The sequence below is a fragment of the Odontomachus brunneus genome, unplaced genomic scaffold (assembly GCF_010583005.1).
Source record: "Odontomachus brunneus isolate Ranch 3 - 2012 unplaced genomic scaffold, Obru_v1 Obru_scaffold_038, whole genome shotgun sequence".
Taxonomy (NCBI): domain Eukaryota; kingdom Metazoa; phylum Arthropoda; class Insecta; order Hymenoptera; family Formicidae; genus Odontomachus; species Odontomachus brunneus.
In genome coordinates this window covers 197,599-217,689 of record NW_022639488.1, presented here as the reverse complement: position 1 = coordinate 217,689, position 20,091 = coordinate 197,599, and the positions used below count along the sequence as shown (strand labels likewise).

General features: G+C 38.8%; 1 protein-coding gene and 1 non-coding gene across 3 annotated transcripts in view; one reads left to right on the top strand and one right to left on the bottom strand.

Annotated features, from left to right (window-relative positions):
• Positions 1–20,091, bottom strand: part of LOC116844001 (tubby-related protein 4) — a 131,604-nt gene that overhangs the window by 15,198 nt on the left and 96,315 nt on the right. For both annotated transcript variants that reach the window (XM_032815036.1, XM_032815037.1), the window contains one exon: positions 8,857–10,564. In XM_032815036.1, coding sequence (XP_032670927.1) covers positions 8,857–10,564 — 1,708 coding nt within the window. The remainder of the gene's footprint in view (positions 1–8,856; positions 10,565–20,091) is intronic.
• Trnav-gac lies at positions 4,529–4,601 on the top strand. The gene has a single exon. It is a non-coding gene; the product is annotated as a tRNA-Val (tRNA).

Sequence of the window (20,091 nt, the reverse complement as noted above, 5' to 3'; positions counted from 1 at the left end):
GTGTGTGTGTGTGTGTGTGTGTTACAGTGGTCCTTATTTACTCTTGGTCAAAAATTTTTTTTTGAATTTTTTCCGCGGCACCCTCCAAAAAGTTTCCATATAATAAAAACATAATTCCTATCAAGTTTGAGTTTCGATCGGATAACGAGAACCCATGCCCCCTGGTAGTTAGACATTGGAGTACTCTTGTATTACGAGGGCTGCTCCGTAAGTTTTGCGACTTGGCAACACTGGCGTTGCTAAGTAAAATCTAACCTTACCATCAAAAAGTTTGACAGTTTGGAAGATTTTTTTTACTCGAAACGTTTTGTTGTACGGAGGCTACTTATATTGTTTACAGTGACTTGAAAATTGTATCTCAGCGAAAAAATGGAATTAACACGAGAACACTTTCGTGCGATGATTTTTTACGACTTTCGACGTAGATTATCGAGACAAGAGTGCCTCGATCAACTTGCTTCCACTTTTGGCAATGAAGCACCATACAAGGCCATTATTTGTCGCTGGTTTAATGAATTCAATCGTGGTCGTAGTTCGCTCACCGACGAACTTAGCGAAGGTCGTCCAAAATTAGCTGCTGTGCCAAAAAACATCGATGCTGTGCGTGAATTGATAATGCAAGATCGACATGTGACATACCGTGAGATTCAGGCATCCCTGGGTGTTGGTATGAATTGCATACAAACGATATTGCATGAACATTTGGCCGTAAAAAAAATTTGTTTACGTTGGATCCCGCATAATTTGACAATTGCTCAAAAAAAGGATCGTGTAAATTGGTGCAAAAAAATGCTGAAGAAATTCGATCGAGGTGCGTCAAATGCCGTATATAACCTCTACACAGGTGACGAGTCATGGATCTATGCATATGAGGAAACTAAACAGCAGTCGACTGTGTGGGTCTTTCAAAGTGAACTTAACCCAATAAAAGTTGTTCGCTCTCGAAGTACTTCGAAACAAATGGTCGCCTGTTTTTTCGGAAAAACTGGTCATGTGGCAACAGTACCCTTAGAGAAACGTAGAACGATAAATTCTGAGTGGTACACAACCATTTGTTTGCCAGAACAAATCTTCGGCCAAATAAGGAAAAACAACTCAAGATGACGAATCATTCTTAACCATGACAATGCGAGCTCTCACACATCGGCTCAAACAACCGCCTATTTGACCAGTGAAAACATCGAATTAATGGGTCATCCACCGTATAGTCCTGATTTGGCACCCAATGACTTCTTTTTGTTCCCGAACATCAAGAATAAACTGTGTGGTCAACGATTTTCGACGCCAGAAGAAGCGGTTGATGCGTTTAAAACACATGTTTTGGAGGTACCACTTTCGGAGTGGCATGGATGCTATAATAAATGGTTTGAGCGAATGCAGAAGTGTATTGATCATTATGGAGAATACTTTGGAAAACAATAAAGCCATTTTCAATGACACATTACCGTGTTTTCCTTACTAGTCGCAAAACTTACGGAGCAGCCCTCGTAACTTATCTACGTTATCAAAATGATTTTTAAAGCATGTTTTCTATAAAAATCGCTCTAGAGGACTTTTCTTTTTTTTTCTACATCGTTTGAGATCTTATAGTCTCATTTAAACAATTAGATAAATTGTTGATGACTAAACAATAAAAATAAATAGTTATTGCATTATTGTTTGAACTATTGTACAACAAATCATGTATGGACTATAAAAGTTGCAATAGTATGTTTGGAGGGCAATATAAGTGTAAAACATGATACTTTTCATGTTTTTATTAATAAAAAAATTTTTTCAATTTAATATTACATAATAATAATCTGGTTTCTCTTAATTTTGTGCTGAGAGGAAACCATAGAAGTACAGTCTGTTTGATAAGAGCGGCAATGTTTGATAAATAATTTTTTGAAATGATTTTGAATAAAATACGCACATAGTACTTGATTAGAATTGTGATATATTATTATTAATAATTTATCCAGTCGCCTTCATTATTAATAATTGCTTGGCATTTTTATACTAATTTTATGACATATTTTTTAGGTAATGATATCCATATCAATCGAATTTGTCGAACTAATTCCTTAACCGACCAAATTTTCTTTCCACGAAGTTTAAACTTCATCAAGGACCAAACGTCTTCGATGGGATTTGCATCCGGTGACTGTGACAGCTAATCCAGTAATTCAACATTATTTTCTTATTTCCACGCGGTACAAAGCCGACTTTGATGTGTAGGATCATTGTCCTCTTGTAATATTCATTTTTCGTTTTTCCTTATAAACCATGTTTGAACAGATAGTAATAAAGCCTTCTCATAAATTTTGACCATTTTGCTAGCGTTTAAGTTGTTTGTAAAGATATGCAAAGTGCCAAATCTATGCGTAGAGTCACGTTTCGGTAAGTCATCGACATTTGTCACCTCTAAGTAGCGATTCAACCACTTATTTACAAATGCTTTTGACTTTCTCATATATTTAGCAGCCGTTTGGCGTGACATTTTTGGTCCTTTCGGATGTATACAAAGAAACACGGCTTCGAAACGATGTGTATTTGGCATTCGTGATGAAATATATATTTTTATCACGAAGATCGAATGACAACTAAAGCTGTATCAACAAAGTATTTTAGGCAAAAAGTGCTTCTACCGGCTCCTGTTTGAATTTCCCGTCTACCCATTTATATGTAAAAGTTTTGCCGGACACGTTCTTATCAAAAAGTGTATAATACCTAGGCTCCGAGTTCGCAATGTTTGTCATTGTCTGAACGCGTCAAACAATATAAAGAAATAGCATTCTTTCGGTAAAAAAATCCGTCTTTTTCTAACGAAGGCTACTTTATTCCCGCCACAAGATTACGAAGTAGTGGGAATAAAATGGTGGAAAAGAGACAGACTTTTTACCGAAAGAATGCTATTTCTTTGTATTGTTTGACGCGTACAGACAATGGAAAACGTTACGAAACCGTAGCCTAAGTATAAGATGTAGTAAAAAGAAATCCATTACTTTTCCAATAGATGGCTTTAGTAATGTGTATCTCGCGTTGTATAAGTGCGATCGGTTTACGTTAAATGGCGTTAGACAGATAAGATTTCGTACTAAAAAAACTTCTCAGACAGTTTTGTGATTGTTTGACTCAATATTGTTTGAGCGCGCGTCAAAGATGAACACCAGCAAAAAGAAAATACGCCATATTTTACAGTTTTTCTTCGATAAAGGCGAAAACGCAAGCCAGGCGGCTGAAAATGTGAATATGGTTCTGATACTGTAACAGTCAATCACGCGCAATTTTGGTTTCGTCGATTCCGTTCCGGTAATTTTGATGACAAAGATGCACCACGCTCTGGAAGGCCAATTGTCGAAAATGTTGATAAAATAATGGAAATCGTCGAGTCCGACCGTCATGTAAGCATTATTTCGATTGCCTACCCTTATAGAAATATCATACTAAGAATCATTGATAATTACTTATTATCCAGTATTTTTAATACTGAAAATAAGTAATTATCAATGATTCTTAGTATGATATTTCTATAAGGGCAGGAGCTAAACATTGCACAAAAAACCGTATGGGACCACTTAAATAAGGCTGGATACAAAAAGAAGCTCGATATATGGGTGCCACACTAGTTAACGCAAAAAAACCTCATGGACCGAATTTCCATGTGCGAATCGCTGCAGAATCGCAACAAAATCGACCCATTTCTGCAGCGGATGGTGACTGGTGATGAAAAGTGGGTCACTTACGACAACGTCAAGCGAAAACGGTCGTGGTCAAAACGCGGAGAGCCGACGCAAACGGTGGCCAAGCCAGAATTGACGATCAGAAAGGCTTTGCTGTGTGTTTGGTGGGATTGGCAGGGAATCATCTACTACGAGTTGTTCCCCTACGGTCAAACTCTTAATTCGGACCTGTACTGTCAACAATTGGACCGTCTGAAGGAATCAATCGCCCAGAAGCGGCCAGCTTTGGCCAATAGGAGAGGAATTGTGTTCCACCAGGACAACGCCAGGCCACACACATCGATAGTGATTCGCCAGAAGCTCCGGGAGCTTGGTTGGGAGGTTCTTATGCCACCTTATAGTCCGGACCTGGCACCAAGTGATTACCACTTGTTCCTGTCTATGGCGAATGATTTTGCTGGTGAAAAATTCGCCTCAAGAGAAGCTTGTGAAAATCGACTGTCCCAGTTTTTTGCCTCCAATTCGCCGCCACCTAGTATGCCCTCCTCCTTCTATGGTGGATCCCCCATGGTGCATTGCGTCCAAGCACCCGGGGGCTGCCAAAAAATTGGTGTCGACCCTGGGGCTTATTTGTATTATTTGCACCGGATGAGGAGGGGCAACGGTGGAGACGGGCATACATGGACAGCAGGTCTTAAAGGATAGCAACCTTTGACTTTGAGAGACTGACAGCTGTACCATTTGGTACAGTAACATTGTTTCTCTCTGTAGTCGCCGTGCGCTCGGGATCGCGCCAGAGATGTCGCTTTCGAACGGCATCTCTGAGCGTTATCTAGGAAGAGGAGAGCGTCGTGAGCGTGGAGCGTCAGGTAGCTCAGTGGTTTAGAGCAGTCGCCCGACAAGCGAAAGACCCGGGTTCGAGTCCCGGCCTAGCTAGCAAGACCGCGCTCTCGATATTTTTCTCTTTCTGGAACGAAACAGATACGCAGATCTCGAACGCACGGCGTCTCGCCGCCACCTAGTATGCCCTCTTCCTTCTATGGTGACTCGTGTCAAAATCAAGAAAAATTGGCACGATCATTGGGAGTGACTCACATTTCAAAACGTCTCAAAGCCATGGGAATGATTCAGAAGCAAGGAAATTGGGTGCCGTACGAATTGAAGCCGAGAGATGTTGAACGGCGTTTGTTTGCTTGTGAACAGCTGCTTGAAAGGCAAAGACGGAAGGGATTTCTGCATCGCATTGTAACTGGGGACGAAAAATGGGTTCATTACGATAACTCCAAGCGCAGAAAATCATGGGGAGTTCCCGGCCATGTTTCCACGTCGACGGCCAAACCGAATATTCACGGCTGCAAGGTCATGCTCTGTATTTGGTGGGACCAGCTCGGCATAGTGTATTATGAGCTGTTAAAACCGACTAAAACAATCACAGGCGATCGGTATCGAACGCAATTGATGCGTTTGAGCCGAGCATTGAAAGACAAATGGCCGCAATACAACGAGAGACACGATAAAGTGATTTTGCAACATGACAATGCTCGATCCCATGTTGCAAAAGTGGTCAAGACATACTTGGAAACGTTGAAATGAGAAGTCCTACCCCACCCGCCGTATTTACCAGACATTACTCCCTCTGACTATCACTTGTTTCAATTAATAGCACACGGCCTGACTAACCAGCACTTCCGGTCTTATGAAGAAGTAAAAAATTGGATCGATTCGTGAATCGCCTCAAAAGATGACCAGTTTTTTCGACGCGGGATTCGTACGCTGCCCTAAAGATGGGAGAAAGTAGTGGCCAGTGATGGACAATACTTTGAATCATAAATGTATAACCAGTTTTTTACAATAAAGCCTCGAATTTCGGAAAAAAACGGCGGAAGCAAAGTTGTACACCTAATATTTAATTAAAAAAGTTTCTTTATTAATACAAACATGAAAGGTATCATGTTTTACACTTATATTGTCCTCCAAACATACTATTTCAACTTTTATAGTACATACATGATTTGTTGTAGCTCAAACAGTAAATGCAATAACTATTTATTTTTATTGTTTAGTCATCAACAATTTATCTAATTGTTTAAATGAGATTACAAGATTTCAAATAATGTAGAAAAAAAAAGAAAAGTCCTCTAAGGTGATTTTTATGAAAAACACGCTTTAAAAACTATATTGATGACGTAGATAACTTAATACAAGGGTACTCCAATGTTTAACGACTCGGGGGCATTCTCGTTATCCGATCGAGCAAAAGTTTGACAGGAATTTTTTTTTGTCAAATGGAAACTTTTTGGAGGGTGCTGCGTAAAAAATTTGAAAGTCGAAAAATAAGGACCATCCTAATATACAGGGTTTCCGACTCGTACCATACTAGGGGGCCTATTCCGTAACCACTTACCAACAATTGTCGGATCGGTAGACGTCGCTGCGCAGTTTTTTTATACTACAGAAAAGCTGCGCAACGACGTCTACTGATCTGACAATTATCGATAAATGGTTACGGAATAGGGCCCCTGAACTAATATATAGCTAGATTAGGTCGGGGTGAGTAATAGAATCGATGCCTTTTTTTAAACAACCACGTAAAATTTTGAGATATTAACGATAAAAGATCTCTAATATATACAAGGTATCCCGTATCACCTTCACAATCTCTCCTCAGGACGTAGAGCGGATTGAGATGAACACAAAAGTCCATACTGTTTTGCGATATTCTCAATAATAACCGAGAAATTAGTTAAAGAAGATTGATAAATGATCATGAACGATATAGTAGATGAGCTGCAGTGGCACCGTCTGCCGTTGTATACATTAAGTAAAATTGAACAAAAAAGTCCTCTACCATTTTGTAAATAACCACATAGATTTTTAGATATTAATTAAAGAAAATTGTTACATGATTGTGTACCACAATGCACAAATTTTCTTTTATTGATATCTAAATATCTATGTAGTCATTTGCAAAATACTAGAGAACTTTTTTGTTCAGTTTGACTTAATGTATAAGTATACAACGGCAGACGGTGCCACTGCAGCTCATCTACCATATCGCGCGGGATCATTCACCAATCTTCTTTAATTAATTTCTCGGTTATTATTGAGAATATCGCAAAACGATATGGGACTTTCGTCCGTAATAGAAATAATTATAAATGAAATTTAGTCGAAATAATACTACTATTATATAGTTAAGTTTTATATATTATATATCCTAATGATACGTAGAATATTTAGTGCAAGACTCAAATTAACATTTATACTTTTGTACCACATCCACACACCATACTTAATGAAAAAGTTAGCAAATTGTCGAGGGACACAAATAAGTGGACACTCGATTACTCCGGTGAAAAATGTAAACAAACTTAAAACTAGTTATTGCTCGCACGTAGTAGTTGCAAATGTAAACAAAATTTTTGTTTAGTTTAAGTCTAGACTTTGTACAAGGCAGATCAATTAGCAGAATGTCCGAAAGAAAAGAAATTTCATATCAAGTTCGTCATTTGATTGTTTTGGATTGCTGCAAAAATTAAGTTATCGTGTGATAGTATAAAAGTATAGTGTATCAAAAAGTGCGGTAGGAAAAATTTATAAGAAATATTTATCACACAATACAGTGGAAAATGTAAGAAGTCGTGGTCGGAAACGCTGTACTATTGTAAGAAGATCGTTTAATTATTCGACAAAATTCAAACATTGCATCGCGAAATATTTAAGAAATCTTAATATTAAATGTGTCATCGAAAATGATAAGACGGAGATTACACGAGGCTGGATTAAAATGCTGCAGAGTTAGATATAAGCCAAACATTAATAAAACAAATGCGAAGAAACGTTTAGCTTTCGCTAAAAAGTACGTGAACATGCCGTTGTCATTCTGGAAAAAAATAGTGTGGACCGATAAAAGTAAATTTAAGTTGCGGAAATTAAAGAAGAAGAAGAAAATGTGGAGGAAGAAAAATGAAGCCTACAAAAAGCCGTTTATAACGCCAACGGTTAAATTTGGTGGAGGGACGTTGATGGTATGGGGATGTTTTTCTTAGCATGTTTGATAACAGCTACCAAATGAGATAGGTCCGCGAGCAATCGTCCATTTTCTTCGTCGGCCGCGGCGAGTCGTATGTGCCGCCTGCCGTATCGCGCGCTCTGATTAGTCCATCTACTTTATTTAATAACACGAAATTATACGTGGTTGTTTAAAAAAGACACCGATTCTATTACTCACCCCGAACTATTCTAGCGGTATATTAACTCTGATACGGTACGAGTCAGACACCCTGTATAATAGTAATATTATTTCGACTAAACCCCACTTATAACCATTCTCACTATCTGTTCACTCAATTTTGTCCGCAACTGTATATATGTATATATATATATATATATATATATATATATATATATATATATAATTATATATATATAATTATTAACATTTTTACAATAAATGGGCAATTAAAAACTCGAATTAAGGAACATAAAAACTAATTATCTCACTGGAACAATGAATTATCAATTGCGCCACTATATAAATTGACAGGATATAAATTTAATTGGGAAAATTTCAGAATTCTAGACAAGGAAGAGGTCCTATATAAAAATAATTATGTCTGATATGTTTTTCATAAAACGTCAAACTAAAAGTCTTAACCTACAAGAGGACACTTATTGAGTAAGGACAATTGTTTTATCATCGAGAGGCTCCCTATCTTTTGATTTATCTTGGTGTATGTTCTTATTTGTGTTGGATGGTTCAAGATATATTTATAAAAATGATCATTCAAACACTATATCGATGACCTAACTGATTATAACTAACGAATTATTCTTTGTTCTTGACATGGACCCTAGGTTTATTTGATAAATCAGATAAGATGTTTTAACTTTATTATCTCAATTAATTTTTTATGATTTGTTTATCCTTGTTTCATTCTTTAAAGGCAACATACATTAAAAATTATGGGAACTAAATCAACTTTGGATCACTCATTCTTTGTAATTTCTCTCCAGACTAAAGAAGATCCAAACCGAGGATCGAAACGTTTGTGTATAATAATTAATAAATAAAATTGATCTGACATCTACTATGCTATTTTTTCGTTTTTTTCGCTTTTCCATTAGCGTATTGGCTCTTATTTGCCCAAAATAAATAAGTCTGTTCTCATTAACATTTTCAATTACTCACCTAATGGGAGATGCAGCAGCTTCTAATTGGCTTGGTTTATCTCTCGTAAAAGTTCCGACAATGTTCTTTTCAATTTCTTCATGTTTGAGTACAACCTCGTATGTTATATCTGTCGGTTGCACCACAAATCCGCTGCACTTGTCTTCGACTATTTCGCAACTGGCTATACCTGTCGTTTCCTCAATATGTTCCGGTAATTGTGGTGGAGAAATGATTTGTTCGTTACTCGGAAAGATGTCGCTAGAATCGAGACTCTTGGATTTACCGCAATTACGGAGTCTAGGCGGTTTCGAGTTCTGTTGATTTACGTCGGAGTGCTGAGGCTTATTCTTTTTCCTCCGTTTCGTTTTCCGCGACACCAAAACCAGTCTCTTGTTTGGCGCGTCGCGCCGAAGCATTCTTAAGGCTACGTCGCACGGAACCAATTGAGCGTCCACCAGGTCTAGGTAACCGACACTGCAGCTTCTAACTATCGAGTCGTTTGAGCATATCGGACTGATACTGATCACTGTTGAAGTCCTATGAACGCCGCGTAATTGCTCCAACGTCTCCGTATCACCACGAATTTCGTCGTCGATGAAATACATCTCATCCGACTTGCCTTTAGCGGGCGTCCCGGTGCTCACATAGCCGGAGTTCATCTTTCCATAGCACACGTGGCACTTGAAATCTTTAATCCCGTGCTTAGAGAAACACTGCGAACATGATGATCCAAAACACTTATCAATGTTCTCCGGGAACTGATAGGAACACGCCGGTGAGACTATGCTTGCACTAGTGTGCACACCGCTCTTGTGGAGCAAAGTCGATCCTTGCCCAAGTTGCGTGTGAAGAGAGCCATTTAAAGGCGTTGTATTGGGATTCGCCATACTTGTCTCAGTGTTTTGATTATTTTTAGTATGTACAAAACTATGAGTGCTATGCGACGTCACATCTTGAACAGTGCCGATGTGCGACGTGGTAACTGAGTTGACATTACTGCCGCAGGCGGTATTACTTAGACCGTTCAGATACACGGTTTGTGCCGAGGTGCAGTCTACGGTATTTTCTAAATTTTTCAAAATTGAGGCCTGAGAAATGTTCCGACTGCTCGATTCTTCCGTGCTCGAGGCCTGACCGTTATGTATGGACATAGAAATAATGTTCGCCGGGCAAGACGTCAGATTCGGTTTGTCGTCCTGCGAGAGCTGATTGAGCTTATTGTTTTCCAACTCTTTTTTGGTGGCCATACCTGCCTGCTGATCCGCGAGGACGGTCTTCATCCTCTGGATACTATTGGCGTAGTCAGCATTGGCGTTCGAAGTCGCTATTAACGTCTGCGTAGGTGCTACTGCGTTTTTCGGCGATTGCAGGGCCGGCACGTCACAACAACGCGGCGGATTGTGCCTCGGTGGCGTGCGATAAGTGTTCGTGGGAGCGTTTCTGATATTTTCGTATAGATTACCCATGTCTTGCATGTCCACATATGGAAACTCGCTCTCGTAACCTTCGACTCTCGCTAACGACGGAGGCAAAGTCTCCGACGTTAAGAACTGATTTGAAATTTGAGACTTGGGTCGATTTGGGTTGAGTCGGGTGTTGCGAGGAGTCATTGGAGCGATTGGAGGCGGCTGTGTCTCCGGGGTGGCTCGCGAGCTCGCCTGCAATTCTTGATACGACTCTTCTTCATCCTCAGAGAACAGATTAGGATTGAACGTAGGATCCGGACCTAGAAAAGAACCATTATGTGTAGTTCATGTTCGTATAAGATGCCGTCTTATAAACGATAAGAATAAGAAATAAATTAATAAGAATGTTCTATTGTTCATAGTGTATAATGAATCAAAAGATTATTTTATCTAAACCGTTGTAACAGTTACTGTTACTGTTACTGTAACAGTTACTGTTACTGTAACAGTTACTGTTACTGTAACAGTTACTGTTACTTCCAAATTAACGTCTTGAAACAATTATTCGCTTAAATAGTTATTAACAATTTACAAGAATATTGTTAGCAAACAAATTAGTCGATTATTGGCCAATCCAACTGATTCAGTTTAACATGACTATGGTGGAGGTGAAATAATAACATAATGGCGGATAAGTTGATAAACATTACAAAGTAGAGGAATTTATTTGGAGATAAGAAAATGTGGCACGAAATACGTGAGAAGAGTAAGGCTTATTTTGCAAACGTATGTATTCGACAGTACGATGCGCAAGAAAAAGAATGTGACACATGATATTCTTATTACTAATGAGCACGTACACTGTGCTCTCGCGACAAGATTTTGCAAGCGTGTTATATATCACTCGCTGTGCTCCGCAAAAGACCAAATAACATTTTAAGACAATTTGTGGTATATCAAGAAATAGGGAAAGGAAAAGGAGTAATATAAATAAACAGCAGATCTTGTGATTACAATTTATAATTTATATATTTTGAAAGTGTTACATATAAGTGTACAGATTAACATTAGTTTATTTTATTACCAAATTTATGCTTACGGAGTGAGCTAATGGAGTGAGGTAAAGCATAATAAAAAAAATATATATATAATTTTATTAAAATAACTGATTAAATAGGTGTTTTTTTTCCACAAAATTTTTAGTAACGTTTGTAGACAATGATTTCGCGTGCATTGATGATGCTTGCTCTATTGAGCAGACATTCCTCAATGCACTCACGGCATTCAATCGCCTTTCCGATATTTGTCATAATTTGTTCATTGCAACGTACACAAAATAACGATATGTGTGGTGTATACGTGCTTCGATGATGAATGGTATGTTTTGTGTGTATTAATTCATAATTGTTTGGCCGTTCGATATTAAAACAATTTTCACACATTTTCCTCCTTCTCAATCGTCCGTTTTGGATGTATACATTTTGTTGTGTCAGATTTTTTAGGCAGAAACACCAATTTAATGCAATGTACACTCCCTCTGTTAAATAATCCTGCGGCCGCACTCCATCAATCGGACCGTAATATTCGTCCCAATTTTTATTTAACTGGTCGGGTGTCGCTTTCATCTTCTAAATTTTACAGTATAATATATTAAAAAATAATATTAATAAATAAAAAAATAAATATAAATTTATTTCTGGATTACTTACTCTTTCTGTATGTCTTTGTAAAATCAAAGAAATATAACTATATACCACAAAGGTACAATACGTCTCGACACACGAGATGTCTGCTCAAGACTGAGAGTTGATCGTTGGAACGACCAGCCAAGAAAAAAAAAAAATCCCACACATGTGCATTTTGCAACTGTGCATCCATGAAATCAGAGCTCACTTAATGAAAAAGATACATCCAGCACAATGCAGCTATGCTATCCTCAGACATCATGCCGCTTTGCGCTAACGATTCGTGAAACTACAGCGATGATAAAAGTTGAACAATTCTCTGGCACCGAAACCACCAATTGAATATCTTTGTTACATTTTGTAAAAAACAGCTACAAAAACGGTAAAGAATGGTAACAAATAGGTAAGTGTAGATAGAGGCTGCAGATAAGAGGGAGGAGATGGAGATTATCGATGAGATGGAGGAATACGATGAAGAGGAGGAGGAGGATAAAATAATTAGAATCAATCATGGCGATATTGAAATAGTCATTAATTTATATTGATATATTTATTATTATTATTATCATTCTTATTATTATTATGGTTATTATTATTATTAAATAATATTAAATAATATATAATCGATAAATGTAACAAACATTATAATAAAAATTTATTGTGCATATTAAAGGTTAAATAATTTTTTTGGCGGTGAGACCACCACCGATTAAATATTTTTAGTATATTTTGTAACGCACAATGTTTTGAATGATTATTATACCGATTATTAACACGTAAAATGTTAGTTGCATCCAGTTTGTCCAATGAAGCCATATCCTCGTAATCTGAGTCCAGAGTTTCAATAATCACCTTGCTCCTCACATCATCATTGAGGAGATTCACCAGCCACTCTCGCTTCTCGTATCCCTTGACGTAGACGAGTTTCTTCGCTGGTTTTGCTGACCACAGCATCTGTGATCAAACGCTTCGCTTTATTGTACGGGACGATTTCATCCTTCTACTGCAGACCATGATGATTAGCTGTCAACCATGCTGCTTTCGATTTGTCAGCTCTCGTGAGAAGATGCCACGACATAAAACTCGCAAAGACATAATGGGACAGAACAGTTCCATTTCTAAGTATCGCTATCTCTTTTACGATAAATCTCATTCTAACCATAAATCCTTGCAGGTCCACAAATGTAGGCATATTCATTTTTATATGATTTTGCGCACAATGTTGGTCAGAGGACTCCACAATGCGATCGTGCAGAATGAAGCAGTAAGTTGTGATATCCATCGGTATATTTTCATTGCAGTCGAATTCAATTCTCATGTCGACGGTGGCGCTCTTGATGGATTCGTTTTGTCGCGAGCAATCGTTGACCATAACCAGACAATGAGTAAAAAATTGTGTGGGATCAAACAATACATTGCCGTTGTCACATCCATAATATGTTTTGCGGAAACGTGCGTACATATCGTACAGAACGGCGTATTTCTGTTTATCGAAATCCAAATTCATATCGTCGTACGGATAAAATTCCGAGTTGAGATAGAGTTTCACGTTAGTCAGTTTACAAAGGTCGAATATGACAACATTACCAGTGAAGGAATTCTTTCGACTAATCTGCAGAGCAAAGATGACATAACGCGGCTTCTCCAGCTGAATCGTGGCCTTGACAGCCCACGAATGCTTGGTCGTGCTCTGTAGGAGTTGAAATTCGTACAAATTCCACAAGCGAAAACTCATGCTCAAATATCGACCGCTTTCCGGAACTCACAGCATAGACAGTCTGTTTACATCTTTCAGCATAACGTGAGGCATTTTCCATTGTATTTTGAACAAATCAATCTTTGGATCAGAGTTTGCATGTCCCACCACGCAATTGTAGTCGTTGCGTGAACGTATCAAGATCAACTTGTGACGAGCGTTGATTACGATCCGTTTGTAGTCCTCACAAAAGCCTAGCAATGTGTTGAGCGGGACATAATAATTTAAAGTATCCCGCAAACATGTACTTCGAGAGATCCCGATCGGCGTTCTTTAATAATAAATTTTTGTCACGAGTCAGCGATATATAGTGTTTGAGCGTGCTCATTACTCCAACGTTTCTGCAGCGGTCAATCTCTACACCATTGAGTTCGTACCGGATTTCATCGAACAGGAAGGCCGCGCAATTATTTATCAATATCTCAACTGCCTGGTTATCACCTTTGGTGAGGGCAGGTGATGATGCAGAAGGTAGATAACACGTTTTCGGTATTACTCTCGCAAGTAATCCTCCTTTTTATTTATGACAACACAAAACTTAATCTAAAGTAACGAGCGACCGCTTTGTCCGCCGCTTTGTCCGCCGCCCATTCAGACACTGCCTGGTTAACGCTGAATCCGCATGAGGATGCTGCTCTCGTTCCACCGTCCCCCTTGGTCAGGACTCAATATATCGCCCCCCTTGAAAGACATTAACTTTCAACATAAAAAAAGAAATAAAATGAGAAACGATGAACGGATTCAAATTAAAATTTCAAATGGTTGATTATAACTAGTATAATTATTTGTCCACCGGCAGTACATATATTTTAGATAAAGCCCTCTTGGTTTCGCCGAATTGGATACACAGTGTAACTACTCGAACTAAATTATCTTTTCCATAAGTTAACTCTTTAACTCTACAGAGTCTTCATTCAGTTGGAGGTGCATTGTCGTCGCGAATAAGTACTAACGCTCCCGGTTTTAAGTACGGGTGATAATTGGGACAAATGCGTTTCCATTTGGTTCGATATTGCAATTGTGATAAATATTCACGAGACCATCGATTTCAAAACCTTTAAATGAGTTGAGTGAGAAGTTGATATCTATTCAAGCGGTTTACCAAGTGAGTCCCAGATGCGCACATTGACAAACGGACACATCCAATCATATGTCGTTGTTTATAGAGTCTCTAGAATATCTGACATACGGCGTTGTGGTTGGCTGTGTCTGTTTGGCAATGTGCGCATCTGGGACGCTCCCGGTTTACCGATAGAAAAGTAACATCCTTTTCTGGTAAAGCGACCATCGGGGTGCCCCTATTAAAAAATACTCTAGTGTTAGCGCTGTAAAATCTTGCGCGTCATTGGACATTGGTGACAATGGTCGAGAATTCAAAATAGCTTCTATTTGGATAAAAACTGTAGTTAGTTCTTCGAAATTTAGTAAAGTTTGATTAATGACTGCTTTGAACAGATTCTTTGCTGCCTTCACCGCAAACTCCCATATTCTACTCATATGAGGAGAGTAAGGGGAAATAAATTTCCATTCGATAGAGTGTTCAGTTGCAAACTCCTGGATTTCAACTTGCGATTTTTTATTTTCCAGGAATTTACTAAGTTCATCTAATTCATTTTTTGCACTCAGAAAATTTCTATCATTGTCGAACCAAATACATTTGCTTGCGACGAGATATGAAACGTTTCAATGCGTTCAAAAAACAAGATGTGGATAAATCGGTTACAATTTCTAAATGAAATGCCTTAGTGGCCATGCAAACGAAAATGGCTAGATAAGCCTTCCCAATCTTGTTACGAGAAATTTTTATACAAAACGGCCCGGCATAATCTACACTTGTATTAGTAAATGTTCGTGAGGCAGTGAGTCTACTGGAAGGAAGATTACCCATCAATTGTTCTAAGCTTCGTGGAGATTTTCGAAAGCATAGAATACATTTACGTAATATTCCACGAACTACGCTACCGGCAGATACAATCCAATAATTCTCTCGCACAATTGATAACAAAGTATGAACACCTGCATGTAGATTATAATGAGCGTCGCGAAATATCAGCGTTGTAAAGAAGTGATCTTTAGGTAATAGAATAGGAAATTTGACCTTGTAAGATAAATTCGAATTGTGCAGACGACCTCCTACTCGTACGATACCTAGATTGTCAAGAAACGGATTGAGCGCCAATATAGGACTGTCTGAATTAAGTTGTTGTTGCTTCTGTAATTGGCAAAGTTCTCTTGCAAAAGATGTTCGCTGCATGATCTTAATGAGAGCCTTTGTCGCCCGATCGAGTTCCTCCACGGTAAACGCTCCAACATACCATTCATTTTTGTTTCTTGGACGTGCGTTAATTGCGAAACGAAAGCAGAAGGCTGTGACCCGACGTCGTGTCAAAGTGGAGAAGCGATGAATCCAATCCGGATTTTCGATTACTGTAAACACTGCAGTATGAGCCCTTGTTTCAGTTTCAACTTCCTTTTAAATCGAAATGCTTCGGCCACCTATCTGACGATTGTTTCAACCACTCATGTCCAGTCCATCAAAGATTAAATGATGCGAGACTATCGGGTGTTAATCCTCTCGTTACCAAATCAGCAGAGTTGCTTGATGTATCAACGTGTCTCCATTGATTTTTCTCAGAAAAGAACTGAATTTCAGTAACACGATTGCCCACAAACACCTTCCAATGTATGGAGTCTTTATTTAACCAATTAAGAACAATTGTGAAATATGTCCAGTAGACTATTTCGTTGAATGGACATGTCCAGGCTTGCATCATCTTGTGCATCAGATTAACTAAGAATAGATATCGCCTTCGGAGGTGTGATGCAAGATTTTGAGAGGAAGTTGGCGTACCTTTCTCCAGTTGACTTCACATAACATACATAAATGACCGCTCCATAGGCTTTCTGAGAAGCATCACAGAATCCATGCAATTCGAGCCGCTCATATGATTCTCCGAGTATACAACGAGAAATGCGAATCTTTGGCATGTCGGCAAGTTGGTGTCTGTATTGAGTCCATTCTTGCTGAATGTAATTGGGCAGTTGACTGTTCCAATCAAGCTTTAGCTTCCATAGCATTTGCATCGTCATTTTTGTTCGCAAAGTGATGGGGCTGATAAGTCCCAACGGATCATATATTTGTGCGATAAGAGATAAAACCTTTCGTTTTGTTGCTATCTCTTCTTTTGGTAAGTTGATCCGTTAGACGAACTCGTCGTTGCTTGAGTCCCAATGTATACCCAACGTTTTTACTTCATCTGTGGCTAACAATTTGTTCGAGTCGTTTGTAGATGCCGTGAATTCTGGTATATTAGACTGCCACTTGTGTAGCTTCATTCCTGCTGAGAATAGTATTGACGTTATTTCTTCCTTGAACTGACGGAGCGCATTTATTGTCGTTTCACCTGTAAGCATATCGTCAACATAAAAATCTCTCTTCAAAATAGTTGATGCTGCAGGGTATTCCTGTTGATATTCAGTTGGTAGCTGATGGAGACATTTGATAACTAAGAATGGAGCTGATGCTGTCCCATACGTAACCGTATTAAGTTCATAGATCCTCACAAGTTCGCTTGACTGTTCGCGCTACAGAATTCTTTGCCAACGGCGATCTTCCGTTTTCATTACGATCTGTCGGTACATTTGAGATATATCGGTTGTTAAGACGTATGGGTGTTGACGAGAACGTGCTATGATATTTATTAATTCCTCTTTTATTGATGGGCCAACCATGAATAGCTCATTTAATGACTTTCCTGATGTCGTTATGCTAGAAGCATCGAATACTACTCGTAACTTGGTGTGTCCTTCTGAAAGTTTGCATACACCGTGATGAGGAAGCAGATTCCTGTTGTCGGATCTTACACTCATGGGATCAGTTTCTACTAATGACATATGATTTGCATTCTCGTAGTCTCTCATGAATTGGATATAACTTGCGTGCAATTTCTTGTTTTTCTTGAATCGTTATTCTAATGCTTGTAAACGTTTGAAAGAAGTAGTGAAGGATTCATCCAATTCCTCTGGGCCATTCTTGAATGGAAGCGAGATCTCATACCTACCCCCATCGGTTCGCCGTACGTTAGCAGTGAAATGATTCTCACAAGCTTGATCACGGATCTGCTTGCTTCCTCCTGACTCATTAGTCGCCTTGTTTCACATCTTCCCAAATCCCAAAATTGTTGCAGTTATTGATTGAATACGTTGTCTTTCATATTGTAACAAATTAAAGAAGGATACCTGGAAATGGCCAGAAATGGCGCCCAGAACTGGCCCGCCAAGGATCCATCTTAAATGGGTAGTTTGAAATACAGGTTGTGAGTCGCTTAACTGAATTCGTTTGTTACCCAGCAATGACCAAAAAATCCCTGCTCCCAACAATAAATCAATCTGCTTAGGTACATTGAAATGAGGGTCTTTTCTGCGAAACTCGACAAAGATATAGTTTCAGAAATTTGAATATCTTTCAAATCGAGGTGAAATTCAGGGAGAGAACAAGTGATTACTTCAGTGATTATCAACTTAACTGAACGCTCATAATCCGTGAGGTGAGATGCTATTGTTGCTTTTACGTACGCTTTAGTAGATGTAACCTTTTTATTGAATCCTAATATTGATTGTTCTGACTTGACTTCAGGTATATGTAATTTCTTACACAGATCTGCTGTAATAAAATTGGGTGTTGCACCACTATCCAATAATGCCCGAGCCTCATTACCGAGATTGTCCTTAATTCTGATGAGAGCTGTTGATAAAAGAATCGTAGGTTCGCTTGTTTGAGATGTACATGCTACTGAGTGAGAAGTCGATTGCGCGTTTGTTATTCGGTGATTTTGACAGTTTATCTTCCGCGGTTTGAACATTGGTATGCAAAAGCGAATGATGTTTCCCATGCCATATAGTATCTTACAATGACGCGCTTTGCAATATTTCATTGAATGACCTCTATTGAGACAATTAAAACACAATTTTTTCTAACTTCCGCGCATCAAGATTCAACTGACATATCCTTGAATGCTTTGCATGCATAAAGCTTGTGATTACTATTACACAATTTACATTCAATATTATTACTTGTCACCACATGCGAAATACTCTTGTGCACTTTCGCATTTGACTTCTTTTCATTGATGCTTAAACTATTTACACTAGCCATAAATTCTAGCATGGAGCACTTAGCCTCTAAGAACGTTAGTAAGTCCTTCATTCGGTATAGTTTTTGCCTCACAGATTTTTCTTCCCACTCACGGCTGATAACTGAATCAAGTTTTGAAAGAATCTATTTGTTGACAATAGTATTCCACTGCTCAGTTGGTTCCATGAGTGCCGTCAACGCGGCTAACATTTGTTGCATTTCGTCGGTGAGTTATTGAAATGCAGCAACCGATTCCCTCCCCACAGGTTTCAACTAAAAAATGGCTCGAATATGATGACGGGTAGCAAGATGAGAATTTTCGTACCTTTTTTTCAATAACTCCACCGAACTAGAATAATTTCCATTTGTAATTTCGAGCAATTCAATGGTTTTTCTTGCGGTGGCGTCCAGAGTAGAGAGCAAGTAATAAAACTTTTGTAGATTAGACAGATTGGCATGGTCGACCAATGCTGAGAAAGGTCCATAGAAGGCTTGTCATTGTTCATAAGTGCCGTTGAACGTTGGCAAATTCATCGTCGGCAATCTTACGGTCCCTACATTACCAATCCCGATCACTCCCACGTTATGTATGTTAGTGCCTTCTTCGTTGATCGGTACGTGACGACCTTGTTGACTCTGGGCATTTTCTTCTATTATCACGCGTGCTTGCACCATTATCTGATAAAAAGTTTTTTCAAATATAACTCGCTCGTTTTCCTGTTGGGCGACGAACTCTGCAGCTGAATGCTTCTATTGCACCTTGTATCTCATTAAATTCCTCCCATAACTTTTCCACTCGTTCGACACGGATCTTGAGCTGCATAATGTTGGTTCTATCGTTTGGGTCGAAACCCTCGACGAATGATTTGAACTTGGTTAGTTGTGCATGCACTGTTGCACGGAGACGTTTCAACTCGTCATACTGTTGTCTAAGCTCGACGGACATTATGATTTGTTGCAGCTTTGGTCTGAAGTGCTCTCGTATCGTTGTTGCCCACCGACGTGATGTGTGTATGAATTCAAATGGCTGCCGTCGTTGTTGTTTGAGACTAGGTTAACCACTTGATTCGTTTGCCTCCCAGATTTATCTGCTATTTGTCTAGATATGAACCACCACTTATTCTGCAAGTCTTCCACGTAGAACGCTATGATGCTTCCTGCGGCCTCGCTGTTTCGCTGATTTTTCAGATTTCGGTCTTTGAACGAATCCGGTTCGAAAGACTAACGGTGAAGGCAGGTAATGATGCAGAATGTAGATGACACGTTTTTAGT